General features: G+C 37.9%; 1 protein-coding gene across 6 annotated transcripts in view; it reads left to right on the top strand.

Moving 5' to 3' along the window:
- The window catches only part of LOC131439454 (actin-binding LIM protein 2), a 63,808-nt gene that overhangs the window by 40,632 nt on the left and 5,798 nt on the right, over window positions 1-17,378 (top strand). Inside the window, exons 5-10 of one of the 6 annotated variants that reach the window (XM_058610473.1) lie at window positions 7,169-7,234; window positions 7,401-7,924; window positions 7,997-8,310; window positions 8,447-8,542; window positions 8,815-8,915; window positions 9,482-9,548. In XM_058610473.1, the coding sequence (XP_058466456.1) occupies window positions 7,169-7,234; window positions 7,401-7,924; window positions 7,997-8,310; window positions 8,447-8,542; window positions 8,815-8,915; window positions 9,482-9,548 (1,168 nt within the window). The remainder of the gene's footprint in view (window positions 1-7,168; window positions 7,235-7,400; window positions 7,925-7,996; window positions 8,311-8,446; window positions 8,543-8,814; window positions 8,916-9,481; window positions 9,549-17,378) is intronic. The other 5 variants (XM_058610468.1, XM_058610470.1, XM_058610469.1 and 2 more) reach the window with 5 other exon arrangements.

The raw sequence follows: 17,378 nt of genomic DNA, 5'->3' as shown, positions 1-17,378 counted from the left end.
ACAACTACGTAACTGCTGGCTCCATCCAATGCTTATTTGAACCGTGAACAAAACTCACACTTTGCTCTTCAGAATTGATCTAAACTGTTTTTTGTAAAGAATCAACTTTTGTTTATCATTTTTTTAAATAGCTATAGTCGAAATATGACAAATCGCTCAACAAAGTGTTGTACAAGTGATTGAAATTTGTTCATAAATATCGCTGATATCCCGGGTAGAAGTGATTTGCAAACCAATACCAAATTCTGTCATTAAAATCAAACATCTCAATGGTAGAAATTACCATTATTTAGTTTGAAATAAGAGTTAAAATATCGAAAATCATATCAAAGCTTGCATAAGAAAATAGCAACAAAATGAAAAATTCTGTCATTGTAATATCAAACCAAGAATTATTTTATAATCTAGCATTTAGAATAGAGTAATATCTTAAGTATTTCTCTTATCTGTTGCAGTTAATTCAATGGTATTTTATTTGAGGATAAAACTACTGGATCAATTTACTTAATGAAATTGAAATAGCTCATCAATAACGAAATAAGATATTATAACTAATTTTGATGTTGAACAGATATTATACAATGTCTTGATCCCTTGATGAAATATCACGAAAATATCAAGTATCGCTCTGACAACACAGAAACATCAAGCCAAGATATGATGGTAAAATTTGTTATTATTTTGACCTTTGTTTGTTATTTACACCTACCCGGGATGTAGATCTTGTTAGCATATGACCAAATAATTTTATTCCATTCATACAGCTCTTCAGTTTCCGGTTCCGGAAGTACCAGAAATAGTAGTAAAATTACTTTAATTTCTCAGAGATGGCGAGGTCGATAATCACAAACTTAGATTCAAATGAAAGGTTTTGTTTAAAAAAGATATAAACCCGTTGAAGGAAATTTTTTTAAAACCAGCGCTCTTGAACCTTTCTACAAAAAACGAAACATATTTATAATTGTTGAGTTCTACTCCAATCTAATATAGCCAGTACAAGTTAGGTGTTGTGTGCTCGAGATCCGATCTGGTAGGATCGTTGCATTAGCCATGCAAATATACTGTACATTGATGAATCTACTGACGAATTCCGCGCCAAATCGTATTCGGAGTTGACAGCTCCCTATCAAATTTTAATAAAACTTTCTGCATTGGTAGACTTTGTTTCAAAAAGTAACTTTGCTTACTTTGTCTCCAGAATCGATTTACATTGTCTTTTGAAAAGGTTCAAACTTTTTTACAGCTTTTTTTTTTAAATAACTTTAGTCGAAATATGAATAATCCTACAGAAAAAGTGTAGTACTAGTGATGGAAATTTGTTCATGAATTTATCTAGTCCGTAGATTTTGTTAGCAGATGACCAAATAATCTCACTTCAATTATACCGGTCCACAGTGGTTTGAATCGACAAAAACGTGAACCTAATTCTCTAGCTGTTAAACCGTTGATCCGATATACATAGTTCCTTTGGAGAACTCATTCACAAAAATATACCTCGTGATTTGATCACAATAAAAAATGTGCAAAGCCTACTACGATAAAAGTTTATTTCAACAACTTTATTCCCCTAAAAGATAGAAAAATGATGTCTTCTACAAAGTTTTAGACCTTCTAACGAGAAAAAACTTTGCAGAATAAGCCAAAGGTCTAACGCATATAGTTTCGGATATATGAAGCATTTTCTTTTGAAACCACTTCAAATCAATTTTTTGTGCATAACTTTTTTCGCAATTACTTTCAGTGTCTACTATGTTCGAGACAATTACTAAAAACGTAAAATTACACATTTTTGTTGAAGACTGTGCACGGTTTGGCTTTTTCCTCAAAAAGTTATTTAACATTTAAACTTTTATATACACTAACTTTAACTACTAATAGGAAGCAGGGTCGCATACCAAATGGCACATACATATACTTTTTGGAAAGTTTAAATCAAGTAATATAATGCTACGAAGTGTGTAGCGTGGCCTTTTTAAATGGAGTGAATGAGAGAACAAAATATAGAGTGCTTTTTTGACCATTTTCTTAGGAAAAACGTACATTAGTAAAATTGTTTATCTTCATATCCCGCGTTATTTGTGATATCGACCGAGTTACCTTTAGGCAAGAACTTTTGCAAGAAATTGCAGTCCAGGTATAAAAAATAGAGCATTCGTTTTAACACTTTTTTTTTCACTAAAACGACTATATTTGGTTTATTAAAAAGAGCTTTGTAGGAAAGTTTTTTCTCGTTAGAAGTTCTAAAACTTTGTAGAAGACATCATTTTTCTATCTCTTAGGGGAATAAAGTTTTTGAAATGAACTTCTATCGTAGTAGGCTTTGCACATTTTTTATTGTGATCAAATCACGAGGTATATTTTTGTGAATGAATTCTAATGCACACGCACTTCAATAGCACTATCTTGCATATATATTGGAATGTTGTACTTAATGTTTTCGTGCTCCACATAGTGCACATTGTTATTGTCTTTTGCGAATTGAATTGCATTCAACTCTTTATAAAACTGGATGTAAACAACATTATTAGTCTTATTGCTTTGAAGTAAATGCACACGTTTAATGTCAAGATGCATTTGCTCCTTAAGCAAACCTTCAAGTTTTCGTATCAAAGGTCGAATTTTGCACTTCCTGATGTCAACAATAATTGTATTCTGTCGTAGCGGCGGTAGTTTTTGTTCGTTTGGTTCATTCATTTCGAGATCGTTCTATTGTTCACTACAAAATACTGTACTTGGTTTCTTCTGTCCCGAACGTAAGCGGATGAGATGTGAAAGCGAACTGGAAAAAGTGGTTTTCAGAAAGTTAGCTTCGAATAAAAGATTGTACAGTGCTTTTACTAAGTTTTAAATTTTAACTGGAGCCGACTTTCTGTTTCGATATTTATATAGTGAATGTAAAGGCTGATAGGTAATATTCACCACAGCTGAAGGACGTGAATAAGAATAAAATTTACATGATTCTTTATCACTTCCGAAAACCATGTTAATCGTTCGTATCTGTTTTTTGTATATTAGTTGCAATATTTAATACATCGCTTGAAGAATAGTAACAAAGTATTAGTTTCTATACTGAAGTTTGACTTATAAACGACTAACATGTTCTACCACGCGGAACAAATGAGAACAAATACGTTTTGTTTTTGTAAATTTACTGGAAAACTTCGCATAGTTCTTCGGAATATTTCAAAGGTGAGAAAAGGTAAAAAACCTAATTTTTTAACTATTTATGTTTATCTCACACTGTTGAAAATTTAATCATAAATTGCTGACCATATTTCTGATGGCATGTAGAAAGAACTATGTTGGTGTGCTTAGTACAACTTTAGATATTCACCGTCTAGTTCTACCCATTCTTCCACAGAGCGAAATTTGAAAAGGCGTCCCATAGTAAAGAAAGACGTAGAAAATCCATACCGTCTTTTAAGTGACGATGCAAATAACGAAAGACTCTTCGTTCCATCCAAAAGCCTCATTCGATTGAAATACAGAATGCAAATTTTCACATTCGATCAAAAAACTCCGATTCAATTGAAAGACAGAATAGAGTTCCCATTTCCCGGTTCCGGAAGTACCGGAAATTGTGGTCCAATAATCACAAACTGAGCTCATTGAGATTTTTCAGAGATGACTGAGTCGATTTTCATAAACTTAGATTAAGATGAAAGGTGTTATAGCCCCATACAAAATTCGTGAATTTTATCCGGATCCGACTGCCGGAATTACAAGCTGATGAGGGCTTAAACTTTCTGACTGACTTCTGTTATCGCGGTCCCCGGATTTCGGAAGTACCGAAAAATACTGGTCAAAAACTCCGAAACAGAATTTTCTCAGTGGCGGCTTAACCGATTTTCACGAATTTAGATTCAAATGAAAGGTCCCATAAGCTGATATTGAAATTCAAAAAAGTTAAGTGAAGTGTGTTAAAATTTCAAACCATCATTTAAAACGTTACTGCATAAGGCGTATCAAAATTGAAAAGGTTATTGTTATGATTCTGCACAAATAAAATTTCTTGTTTTTCCCAAGAATCGATGGAATCTTTTGTTAGAATATTTCTTTAGTAATAAAGGGTGATTTTTTAAGAGGTATAGGATTTGATTTAAAAAAAAAAATAAAACAAAAATTTGAGAAAATGGATGAAATTTTTATTGCAATCGATAGAACGATCAATGTACTTTAATGTTTGCAGATGATTTTATGCAAATGTTAGCCGCGACTCCGCTTTAGATGGCCCATGCGCAAGATCCAATTTTGGTACACTCTCTCCAACATATCGACCGATATTTCACTCTCTATTTCGATTATTGTGATGTGATTAAAAAGATTTTCTTTGGTATCACTATTCTGTTTGAAAGTCGAAAGTTTCGGGTATCATTTCATGCAAAGAGTTGAGTCATAAACGTGGAAACCGCTTGGTAATTAACAGAAAAGAAAGTAAACAAAGAGAAACTGTCACTTGCTTATACGCCCTTTTGAAAAATTAACCGAGAATTGAAGTACCATCTCATGACTGACTGTACCAAAAGGCATGTTATTTTTTTTTAATTTAAAAATCGAAAAGATTTAAAAATCTATAAATATATATATAGAGAAAAACTAGAAAATTGGTTCGTTTAGAATTGCAAATTTTCCATTCAATGCATGCTAGATCTCCAATGATTGTTTGACGCGTATCGAGTTATGCAATGCTGCTGCCCGCTAGAACAAAATATGAATACTAGATTATTAATAAACCCGTTTGGCGCCAAACGAGCTGATTCGTGCAAAAAATTCACTGAGCCTACTTGATTCACGTGTTTCTTTTTTTCGAATCACATGTTCAATTAAGTAAGGGCGCACACAGGTTTCCTTTTTTCGATATATAAATTTGGGTTCAATGCCGTGAAGTCAAATTATAAAACGACTATAAGAAAAGAAAGTGATTAACGTTTTTTATGATTCGTTGTTTTCCTAAAATTCCAAAAATGTGAATTGTATCTTCTTGATAGATATAATTATTGCTTTCACAATGCACTGAGACAACATGATCAGCACACCTCAGCTGCACTTCAAATTAAGACCGTTAACTCAAACACCAAAACTGTTTGGCTCTCTAGTTTTTGGAACAATTCCATTCGAATTAGAAGGATGTTTTTTGTTTTTTTTTCGGCTCAAATTTTTCTTAAGCATTTCCCATGCTATACCTTTGAAGAATTTTTTGGACGGGATCAAATTGCAAGTTCGGTTATTTATTTGAGTCCAAACGTCTTCAATTGGCCCAAACCCAGAGTATTGCGAAGTTTCAAATTATTTGCATTTGTTTGTCTTCTGTTTTTAAATTACATCGATTGAACCGAGATTTGGGAACTCATAGACATGTTTTACCTATTCGAATGATTCAATCTCTTGCTCATAAACCATCAAACTGATTTTAATTGTATTTTGCTTGAATCATTTGGGATTTTAAGTGCAGAAAAAAACTGCTTTAAACTGCGAAGTGTACGTGCGTACCTGAATTGGGGAAAAATGTTGAGATCGAATCAAAAACAATTGTCAGATGATTCATTTTTACAGAACACTTTACCATTCTACTTCACTAATCTCGAGCAATCATGAGGGTCGTTCGATTATTGTAATTTAAGAGTATTCGAAATAATTTCCATCCAAAGATAATTTTTGAGCTGTGAGAAACTCACAAGGACAGCTACAGGTACAGAAATAAAAGGAACAAGTACAGAAGCTAAGTTCAGGAAAAAATAAAGAAGGTAAAGGGACAAGTGCAGAAAGTACAAAACCAAGTACAGAAATGAGGGAAACAAGTATAGGAAGTACTGGCACAATTGAGTGCAGAAAAAGGTACAGAATGTGCAGATAGTACAGGAACAAACACAAAAATTACAGAAACAAGCACACAAAGTACAAAATAAAGTGCAGACGATAGAGGAACAAGTACAGAAAAAAAGTTAAATATTCAAGTTAATCGCAAATGTTGTCGAGACAATAATTTTGAATGGCAAATTAGAAGAAGAAAAAGTTTTCATTTCACGCATTCCAATGATGCCCACTGCTATGCCATTTCAATTTGAACGTCATTTTCTCATCCGTTTAACTTTTCTATTACCGTCAATAATCGTTATGAGTCTGTAGCGTGAATTAGGAGTTTTTTTCGGATGGTAAATTGAACGCTGCCTGTATGCGTTTCGGCAAACCATCGGTTTTATATATTTTGTCCTGTTGTCCACGATATATAAAGGTTGGGGTCACTATCATAGAGCATTATAATGATTTTTTTTCCAATAATCATTAAAATTGATGAGTAGTTTTGATTTCCTACATCTAATCTAATATTATTGCGCTACGAAGTGTGCAGGGGTCCGCTAGTGATTCTATAAATGGGATAACAACGCACAAATATTCAACCGCAATAATGTATAAAGATCATACAGACTGTCACTTATAGATTAATAGCAGATAATTTATCGTTCTGAGCGATACGTAAACAATAACACCTCAAACATGCGAACAGGTATCAAATGTCTTCACCAGACAAACGATAGAAAATAAAAAAACTCCATGACTGGAATATAGTTTCTAACTTTTTATCAGTAGCCAACCAGAAATCATATCATCCAAGGAAATCATCTGGAACTGCTCTGAACGGGAATCATAACTCAGATAGCAACCCAGTTGAACAGAACGTGTTAAAATTTTGCATGACCGCTGTGTGGTTCGTTTTGTAACCTCGCCCCTATGGAATTATTCCGCAGAACAATACTCCACATGTTATTCCCGTTATGACTTCTTCCTGTTTGATACTAAAACGTTGGAACTTCATTGTATCTCGTTGGTTGCCTTTGATATGGGGCCACTATGGACATTAATTTTGAGAATCTACCGGGTAGCTCAACTGGTGAGCAGCTCCACGGTTCGAGTCGTATCTATCTTTTTCAACTTGCTTCCCATTCTGTGTTTGATATGGATAGAAATGTAACTTTCTCTCGAAATTTTGAGACAGATTTGAAAAGAAAACTGTTTAGTACTTTAAAAAAATTACAGGTAGAAGAAAATGCAACTGCGATGCGCTCACAGAATTCTGTTCTACTATTAAGTTATATTATTTAATTATTTCGACGCAGCATGATTAGTAATTTGTGCACTGGAATTTGTTTTTTTTAAACTTATTTTGCAGTTTTCGTTACGTTCACAAACACCAAGTTTGAGTGGTTCTGTTTATAGTCCTTACACGCATAGAAAGGTTAGTTTTATTTCCGCCGTATTATTTTCCTTTCATTCACTTATCTATCTTCCTCTGTTGATTACTGTTCATAAATTCTCACTTTGTATTGCTAAAAACGAACTTCTGCTCTATCTGGTTCGATACTCATTCTAAGTCTTTCCTTTCAAAATATTTCTGAGTACAGTTCCATCGCACTACCAGTCCTGGATTAATTTTAAGAGAATACAATCGTCAGGGTTACGAGGATATCGCTCGTATCTACACCTACAGCTACCTAACGGATGAGCCTCACTATCTGAAGAAGACAATTGAGCCGTACGACAAGGCACCGGTTTCACCACATTTCCACCGGCCGCATCAGTATGCCAGTGGTGCGCGGTCCTCATCCGGATCTCGGTCACACTCGCGGAGTCGCAGTGCAATGAAGGTGCTGGTGGATAGCATTCGGTCGGAAACGCCTCGCCCCAAGAGTCCCGGCATGAACAACGAAGAACCGATCGAGCTAAGTCACTATCCGGGCGGAAAGAAGCCACTGCCGGGTGAAAAACCAAAGATTGAACGGGATGACTTTCCAGCACCACCGTACCCGTACACCGATCCGGAACGACGGCGACGTTACTCGGATACGTACAAACACATTGAGTCCGATGACGAGGTGGATCACCAACAGGCAAAGAGTAAAGAGAATAAGGAGAATCAGACTGAAAGGTAAGTTAGGTGTAATTCGAGTGCTTGACTAATTGGAAGATCCTAATTCTAACCTATGCGATCAATTTCCAGACGGCTTCGAAAGGAAGAGGAAGAGCTGAGTAAGTTAAAATCATCGGGTATGGGAAAGGTAATCCTAAAAGACCTTCAGGAGCACAAAAAGTACGAAACATGGAAGCGGGAGAACCTCGATCCACGGAATGCGTCGCGTACACCGTCGGCATCGAAGGAACCGAACTACCGTCTGCGCTACGAATCGCCAGTCGGTGCTTCGCCCTCCCGCAATCTGGACCATCAAAGACCGTACGAGGAGGAATATTTCGATCGTTCGACAAGCTACCGTGGCTCCGTTGGTCGAGCTATCGGAAACGCACCTAGCTACAATGGTAAGAGTATTGTTTCTGAACCGAGCGATTCCCTAAATTTGTCACCATGTTTGAGTTGAACATCCACTTTATTTTTCTTTATCCAATCGATTCAAACTTTTGTCATCGAAAAATCACATAAATCGCCCACAAACAGCCATCCACTCGTATAGGTCACCACCGAAGCCGGGATACGGATTTAAAACCTCCACGCTACCACCTTCGTCGCTGAGAAATGGTTACAGCTCTGTAAGTTTACTTGTCGGTGTACTCGTTGAACCTGCGTTGTTCGAGTGCGCTTGTTTCCTTGGTGGTTATGGCTAGTTTATGTGGTGCATTTTCACAAACTCATCAATAACAATTACTAACCAAAAATTTGTTAGCCAATTTTACTAACATTCTATTATTTGTTCTTTTCATTGCGTTTTCAACTAACACGTGGATTACTTACTATTGAAATTAATATTTTCGTTGGACCCGTCATTGCGTTGATTTAAATATATCGCGAAATTAATACCGTCATAGTGGTGAGTTCCTTACGACAAGTACCTAAACCGGGTTACGGCTTGGCCCCTCGTTCGCAAACCTTCAGTTCTGCTACATCTGGCTCCGCTCACGGTGTTCCTGTAAGCTGCTTTTACTGTAGTCAATCTTTTTTCCAAATTTCGAATGCAGATTTTGTCTATCTTTGTTTTAATGCGTTTTTGGATTTTAAAACATCTCAATAACAAAAAAAAACAAAAATTTTCAGCACTCTTCTGTTCATGTGTCGCTTCTTGATTTCTTTACTTTTCCATCAAATGCCTCATGTTGCTTTTTTGCATACAAAAGATTACTTTCGCGTGTGGGCCAAGTTTTGGACCTTAAGAGACGAATATTAGTAGTGGTGATTCAAACTGTTCTATTGAGTTTCTACGTAGTTTATGTTGCACTTGTTACTACTTTTTGATGTGCACCTGAACACCGGACGTCCATCTATTGCATGCGTTAGTTTAACTTGTGGAAACTGGTTCGAAGAATAAGTGCACCGTCGCGAATTCTTATTCAACAGAAAACTTCCGTGTTTTCACTCTATTTCAAACTTTCATCTTTATTTCTATGTGCATTAAAGAATGTTGAAGCATGTGTTGTGTCTTGAAAAAGTGATTGTTTCGCACGAGAACCTGAAATTAATTTTAACATTTTTTTGTAGGATTTCTCGTTCGGTGGACTCGGAGATAAGACCCACAGTACGGAGTTCAGCTGTGGCAAAAGTGACAGTGAGTATTGAAAATTGATTAGAACAATGTTTTTACGTTAAGAACCGCTTTAAAAACTGAATTCATGGGTGTAACATTCATTCATTATCGCTGTATTACACTCCCAAAAAGTGCGATTTTTTTATTTATTCGTTATGACAACACAAAACAGACTAGAACCGGAAATTGAATTACTCTCCTGCGCGACGAAGGGAGACACTCAACGGAGGGTCACCCATCCATGGATTCTCCGGAGATGTTTCTCGCGGCCCAAACTCTGCCCGATTCTGCGGGCCATCTTCCGGGAGTAGTATTCTTCCCCTAATATTTACTTTATTCAATGTAGTTGCTCTCGAAAGCTAAGCATTTTTCATTCTTTGCACCAGCTCACGAATACCTCGTCAAAAGAACTGTTTATCTTTCGAAGTACTCCAGTCATGAATACATTTTTCCTATTTTTATAATCAGTGGAGCGCTGCTTACAGCTGAAGATAAAATGCGGTGTCTCGTCAGCTATAACAAAGGAGGCAGCCCCACCACGAGACTAGGTATCGCAGCCCTAGTAAGGCGGCATACCGAATTAAAATAAGTAAACGCCAAGAAAAACGAAAAATGGAATACAGGATGGATCAATCGGTCACCGAATCGAACGAACGTTTAAAAGAATCTAATTGGAAACTCGGTACTTGATACGTCAAGACCCTTCTTGCTCGAGAGCTGCAAAAGATCAATGTAGAGGTTGCAGCTCTTCTAGAAGTTCGATGGCGCGGTACCGGCGAGCGAAAATTCCGCGCGGTAGACCCAACTGCGGGTACCTCATTCAAATACCACATCTACTACAGTGCGGCAAGAAATCACAAAGCGTAGTAGTTTTTGTTGTGCTTAGTAAGTAACAGCAACGGATCATCAGTTGGAGGCCGGTAAACGAACGTGTCTGTGTGTTGAGAATGAACAGCAAGTTTTTCCACTATAGTTTATCAACGCATACGCACCAACCAACAACAAACCCGATGATGTGAAAGACGAATTCTATAGTGTCTACACTACGATGATTGCCCTAAACACGATGTTGAAATCATCATCGGGGATGTAAACGTCAGGTCAGAAGGGAAGGATTCTTTTGCCCAATTATTGGTAGAGAGACTCTACTCATTTACCAACGACAACGGCCTTAGGTTGATTAACTTCCCCGACCCTAGAATAATTTCGATCTGTAGCACCTTTTTTGCGCGAAGAAATATCCGTAAACACTCCACACATCGATCACGTTTTGATAGACGGCTGACATTCCTAGAATATCATCGATGTTAGGATTCCGATCACTACCTGGTGGTATGCAAGACTCGAGCACAATTGTCCAGCGTCAAAGACTCCAAACGGGAGAAAGCCATGCATCCGAACATATACGAACGTGTATCCAAAGAATACACGCGAGTTTTCGAAGAACGAATCGGATAACGATATAACAACGATTGCTTGAACGTGGTGTGTAAGCAATTTCACCACGCGGTCAATATAACAGCCATAGAAGTATTAGAAACCACACGGAGAAACCAACGGAACGGTTTGTTTGGTAAAAACCTGATCCGACACCGGAGCATCTGAGAATAAATTGCAACGGCATGTGGAACGTGAACACAAGAATTGGTACACATCAGGGGCTGTCAGGAGGAAGGAGTACTACGAGTGACTATTAAATGAACAATTGATAGAAGATAGCACGAGAAGAATGAGGATGATGGACAAGCTGCGGGCCCACCCATGCTAGACAAAATGCGAAAAGAGGCTAGACAGCAAGAGGTACATACGAGAGTTCTATTCAGTAGACTACGTCTATTGGGAGAATCCTTTGTATGCTAAATACCAATGCGATTTTCGAAAAGGACGTTCAACGACGGATCAGATGTTCACCTTGCGACAAATTCTCGCTAGGTTTCGGGAGTACAACTTGCGAACTCATCATCTGTATGTAGTTTGTGTTTGGAGGCAGCGTACGACTCAATGAAACGAAACGAATTGTGGCAAATCATATTAGAATATGGCTTTCCGACAAAGCTAATAAGACTGATTGGTGCAACGCTCGATGGATCGAAATCAAGCGTCAAAATAGATGGATTGAAGGAGTGCGTCGCGCTTTCAAATTTGTTATTGAATATAGCACTTAGCAAGCGATTATATTTTGCTGGTCGTTGAGCGTTTGTTGAACAGCATAACAGTTCGGCTGAAAAGTTCGTATCGTTTAATAGAAACACACATTTTTTTGCCAAAATTCGTTTTTATTATTCAACACAATTGCCATCAGAGGCGATACAGCGATTATAGCGATCTTTCAACTTTTCGATACCATTTTTGTAGTACGATTTGTACTTTGCCTCAAAATAGGCCTCAGTTTCAGCGATTACCTCTTCATTGCTTCTAAATTTTTTACCAGCGAGCATTCTCTTGAGGTCTGAGAACAGGAAAAGCCCAATTCGTTCAATTTCAGCATGGTTTTTATCGACTTGTGACACGATGCATTGTCTTGATGAAACAAAACTTTTTTCTTCTTCAAATGAGGCCGTTTTTTGAAATTTCGTCCTTCAAACGCTCAAATAACGCTATATAATAGTCACTGTTGATGGTTTTTCCCTTTTCAAGGTAGTCGATGAAAATTATACCATGCGAATCCCAAAATACAGACGCCATAACCTTGCTGGCCGATTGTTGAGTCTTTCCACGCTTTGGGTTCGGTTCATCGCGTGCAGTCCACTCAGCTGACTGTCGATTGGACTCCGGAGTGAAGTGATGGAGCCATGTTTCGTCCATTGTTATATATCGACGAAAAAAATCGGTTTTATTTCGATATAACAGCTCCAAACACTGCTCAGAATCATCAATTCGTTGTTGTTTTTAATCGATTGTGAGCTCACGCGGCACCCATTTTGCACAAAGCTTTCTCATATCCAAATATTCGTGAATAATATGTCCAACACGTTCCTTTGATATCTTTAGGGTGTCAGCTATCTCGATCAACTTCACTTTACGGTCATTGAAAATCATTTTGTGGATTTTTTTCACGTTTTCATCGGTAACAGCCTCTTTTGGACGTCCACTGCGTTCATCGTCTTCGGTGCTCATATGACCAGTACGAAATTTTGCAAACCACTTACGAATTGTTGCTTCGCCCGGTGCAGAGTCTGGATAACACTCATCAAGCCATTTTTTGGTATCGGCGGCACTTTTTTTCATCAAAAAGTAGTGTTTCATCAACACACGAAATTCCTTATTTTTCATTTTTTTTTCACAATAACAAAAGTAGCTTCACTCAAAATGCAATATCTCACAAACTAATAATCAGACAGCTGTCAAATTTATACACGTATCTTTTGAAGGTTGGTACTAACTGAAAATGGTATGGATTTAATACTAGTGGCGCCCTCTCATAGAAACGATACGAACTTTTCAGCCGATCTGTTACTGCACGAAATAATCGTTTAGTTTCAAAAAGGGTTTGTTGTTGTTTTTAGTCCTACAAAAATAGTGTGGAAATTTGATGTTATCTTCATATAGAGAGAATTTTAGATAAAGTAGAAATATTCCACAGGTATGTGGTGTTCATTTAACAAAATAAGTGAATAAAGACTTCCAAAATTCTCCAGTAAAACTAGTCCAACGGGGCTTCAACTCCTAATATTGAAAATGGCTCAACAATGGACAGAGGGTCTGCCAGATTTGTTGAACGAAAAAAATGACGATCGGTTCAATGGTCTGTTTCCAAATCGGTATGCGAAGGTCCCGTATTGGCCTCCCGTTGAAGGATTTATTGGACGTTGATTGGTCTGACGATACAACGAATTGGGCCAACGAAAGACCACCGTTGAACTTGCTTTTTTTCTAAGAGAGGTGCGATACCAAGATCCGGCGTGCAGAGAAACGGAACCATCATCAATAAGTTTCACGTGCTTCTTGGTTTCGCGGGCGACATTGATATCATTGGTGTAGGACGTAGAGCTGTGGAAGTGGCTTCAGTGCCCTTCAACAAAGAAGCTGCGGAATATGGTTGTCGATAAACTCTACCAAGACTAAGTACATGGTGGCTGGTAGAGAAAGAGGCAGCCCAAACGGTGTAGGATACGAGGTGGAGATAGATGGGGTACAATACAAGGTTGTTGACGAGTTCATATATCTTGGAACACTACTGACATGCGATAATGATATTAGCCGCAAGGTAAAAAGGCGTGTTGCAGCTGCTAATAGGGCTGTCTACGGACTCTGTGCCTAGCTGCAGTCCCGTAGCTTGCAGACACGAACAAAACTTGCTCGGTACGAGTCGTTCATACTACCTGTTGTCCTATACGGTCACGAGGCATGGTCGTTGAAAGAAACAGATATTCGAGTACTCGGCGTCTTTGAGAGAAAAATTCTGCGCTCAATACTCGGCGGTAAAAATGAAAAATGGCGCAGACGCATGAATCACGAGGAAGACTTATAAAACACGGCAGGCTACAGTGGGTTGAACATGTAGCAATAATGCTGAAAGGGAATGGCCTATGTGATGCACAGCAGAGAAGAGTTTGTCGACTGCGGGGTAGACCTTGTTCTCACTGGATATGCGCAATCGAAGAAGATGCGCGCTCAGTGGGAGTACAGAGCGACTGCAGAACGGCGGCTTAAGATCGAGTATCCTTGAAATCTACAATTCGTTCCGAAGACGGGATGTGCACCATCAAAGCAAGTAATAAATGCTGCTCATCAAGTCCGTGAGACGTCGCTGATAGTCCTGGGTGTATTGCGAGTGGGGTTAAGGTACCCATCTGAGTTCAAAAATGATGTTTTTTTTTATTTTTATTTAAAAGATATTTTATTCAGGCCTATTTGCGTACAAGCTTTACGTGGCCGATTTAGCTGAGTTTTTAGATAATTTTTTTTTGTATTGCATCTCGTTGTCATCCTTTTTCTAGGGGGAGAGGAGCTTCCATTTTCCTCCTGCGAGGATTGAGGGGCAGTTTGTTCGTGGTTCGTCTCGTCATCCATTGCCGTGGTATTGTTGTTGATTTCGTTGCTAGTTGCTGTAGATGCGCCTTGTTGTACATTGTTTGCAGTTGCTGGTTGGTTGGATGGTAAGCTGTTAACTGCAACTGGTGTACTTTGTTCTATAGGGCTTACGTTGGATGGTTTAGTTGAAGGGAATGCTTCACTGTTGTTGGTGGCTGTCACAGGTGTACTGGGGTTGCTTGGGGTTGATGTGAAGGAAGCACCGTTGTCCTTTGGTATAGTTGTCTCCTTGTCCGGTTTATCACATGGCTTACCGTAGTGAACAGCTTTTTGGCAATATTGACATGTGGACATCTGATTGTCATAGGTAACAAGTGATTTGCACAGTATTCTTGTATCCTGACCGAATGTCACATAAGAAGGTATAGGCCTCCTCAAGCGCATGCGTAACAAACGTACGCCATTTAGAATACCGGGGAAAAAATTCTTCCACTTTTCTTTTTCGATAGAGAGAATCTCTCCGTATTGAGACTTAGTTGCGCGAATATAAGGATCGGGGACGCATGAGGGTAGATCATGCACACGCACTTCTATAGCACAATCTTCCATATATACTGGAATGTTGTACTTGATATTTTCATGCTCCACATAGTGCACATTATTATTGTCTTTAGCGAATTGAATTGCATCCAACTCTTTATAGAACTGAATGTAAACAACATTATTGGTCTTATTGCATTGAAGTAAATGCATACGTTTAATGTCAAGATGCATTTGCTCCTTAAGCAAACCTTCAAGTTCTCGTATCGAAGGTCGAATTTTGCACTGTCTGAAGTCAACAATAATTGTATTTTTTCGTACCGGCGGTAGCTTTTGTTCGTTTGGTTCACTCATTTTCGAGGTCTATTGTTCACTACACAATACTGTACTTGGTTTCTTCTGTCCCCAACGTAAGCGGTTTTGTTTTATCGACTGACTTGAATGAGATGCAAACCCGAACTGAAAATGATGTTTTTGATCACTTTCTCATGTCTTGTGTGTGTGGCAAGCTTGTAGCTCAAGATACTTTACCATATAGAAAGGCTGTGAAAACCGACTTTACAACCGAGACCCGGACTTTATATGGATGGATATACCATTCGACTCAATTCTTAAGGTCCCATACAAAGTTCCTGAGTTTCATTTGGATCCGACTTCCGGTTCCGGAATTACAAGGAAATATGTGCAAATTTATTAAAAAATGCGCACTCAATTTTCTCGGAAATTTCTAAACCGATTTTTACAAACTAAGAAGCAAATAAAAGGTTTTAAAATTATTTAAAAAGTTCCCGAAAAGTTGATCCAGATCCAACTTCCGGTTCCGGTATTACAGTGCGATTAGTGAAAATTTACAATTTCACAAGCGATAGCGAAACGAGGTGCACATTATAGTTAAAATGACTGCTAAATTTATCTAGTTGGAAGATCTTGTTGGCTAGTGAATATATAAAACTTTTTTTGTCTTCGCTTCCGAAAGTACGTAGTTTTCGCTTCCGAAATTACCGATGATAATAGTAAAGAGTATCTTCGAAAACGGAACTCACTTCGATTTCTCAGCAACGGTTAAAACGACGATGTAAAACTAGTACGCGACGGTACGTGCGGCTTTGTTGCTTTGTTCGATTTCGTATAGCGTTGTGGGTTAAAATTTATATTTTTCTGGTGAAAAAAATGTAAATTTCTAATTCTTTTATTCAAGTTGTACCTAGTGGTATTACAAGTACATTTATTACCTTTCTCATATAGAGAGTTTATGCAATCACTTGACTAGTGAAAATTGGCCAAGAGAGCTAAGTGTTCTATATCATTTGACACAGTTCATCGAGCTGAGCAATGTATGTGTCTGTGTGTGTATATGTGTGAGTATGTGTCAAAAAATGTCACTCATAAAATAAAAAATCTCATATTAAATCATCTATTAAAATTTATGAGCAGTTGTGGAAAATCCAGTCTAGGATTAAGAACCAACAATTTTACCTTGTGCCGTATAATAAGAGCAGAGAAAAAGCGAAGAAATGCAACCCTGTGAACGCAAGGAAGACGAGGGATTATTTCAAGCACAATTCGAACCTTTTCATTCAGAACGGGGCACAAAGGTCAGTTTGTTCAATTCGTATAGAAAACTGCCTCCAGAAGCGCCTATCGCCTCTGATCCCAAGAAGGTGACACTCTGTGTTGGCCGGAACTTGCCTTGTCCCGTTACACGAAAGCGATATTAGGATGACAAATGAAATACGATAGAAAAATCAATACGTCGTTATTCAGAATAAGGGTTATGGAGAGCTACAAAGCCAACGTTGTTTTTTTGTAGCGAAAAACTCAATAAGAAAATTCTGGGCGATTATGAAGGGTAAGTTTCGGAAAACAGGGAAGGTCTTCAAAAACGACAAGGATATGAAGATTTGAAGCGTGGATGAAAGTGTTGATTTTTTTTCGAGTGAAGTCCTTTATGGTTCTATCAAAATTCGGATGCCTCCTAACAAAAGCGATATGCTAGCAAAACATGGTGGCCGATGTTATACAGAGGCTGCGTCGAATCAACGCAAAGATCCATATCTTAAGATGTAGCAATTTATCCATCTGGCTCCATGAAAGACCAACTTCACAAGCATGACTTTCTCCAAAAGTTCCCCATGTTCTTCCTGAAGAAAAGATCTGAGGTATTGACAAATGAAGAGGATTTGTGAAATAATTTAACTGTTGACACAAGGCACAAAGAGTTTAGGACCTGCTGAATTTTCGACGAACATTTCTGTACGTCTAAGTTTTTCTTTCTCGAATGCAGTGTTTATTGTTTATTATTGTAAAATCAACAGATACATTGTGGTCCTAATGATA

The sequence above is a fragment of the Malaya genurostris genome, chromosome 3 (assembly GCF_030247185.1).
Source record: "Malaya genurostris strain Urasoe2022 chromosome 3, Malgen_1.1, whole genome shotgun sequence".
In the NCBI taxonomy this organism is placed as follows: domain Eukaryota; kingdom Metazoa; phylum Arthropoda; class Insecta; order Diptera; family Culicidae; genus Malaya; species Malaya genurostris.
This window is presented reverse-complemented; position numbering and strand designations above follow the sequence as displayed.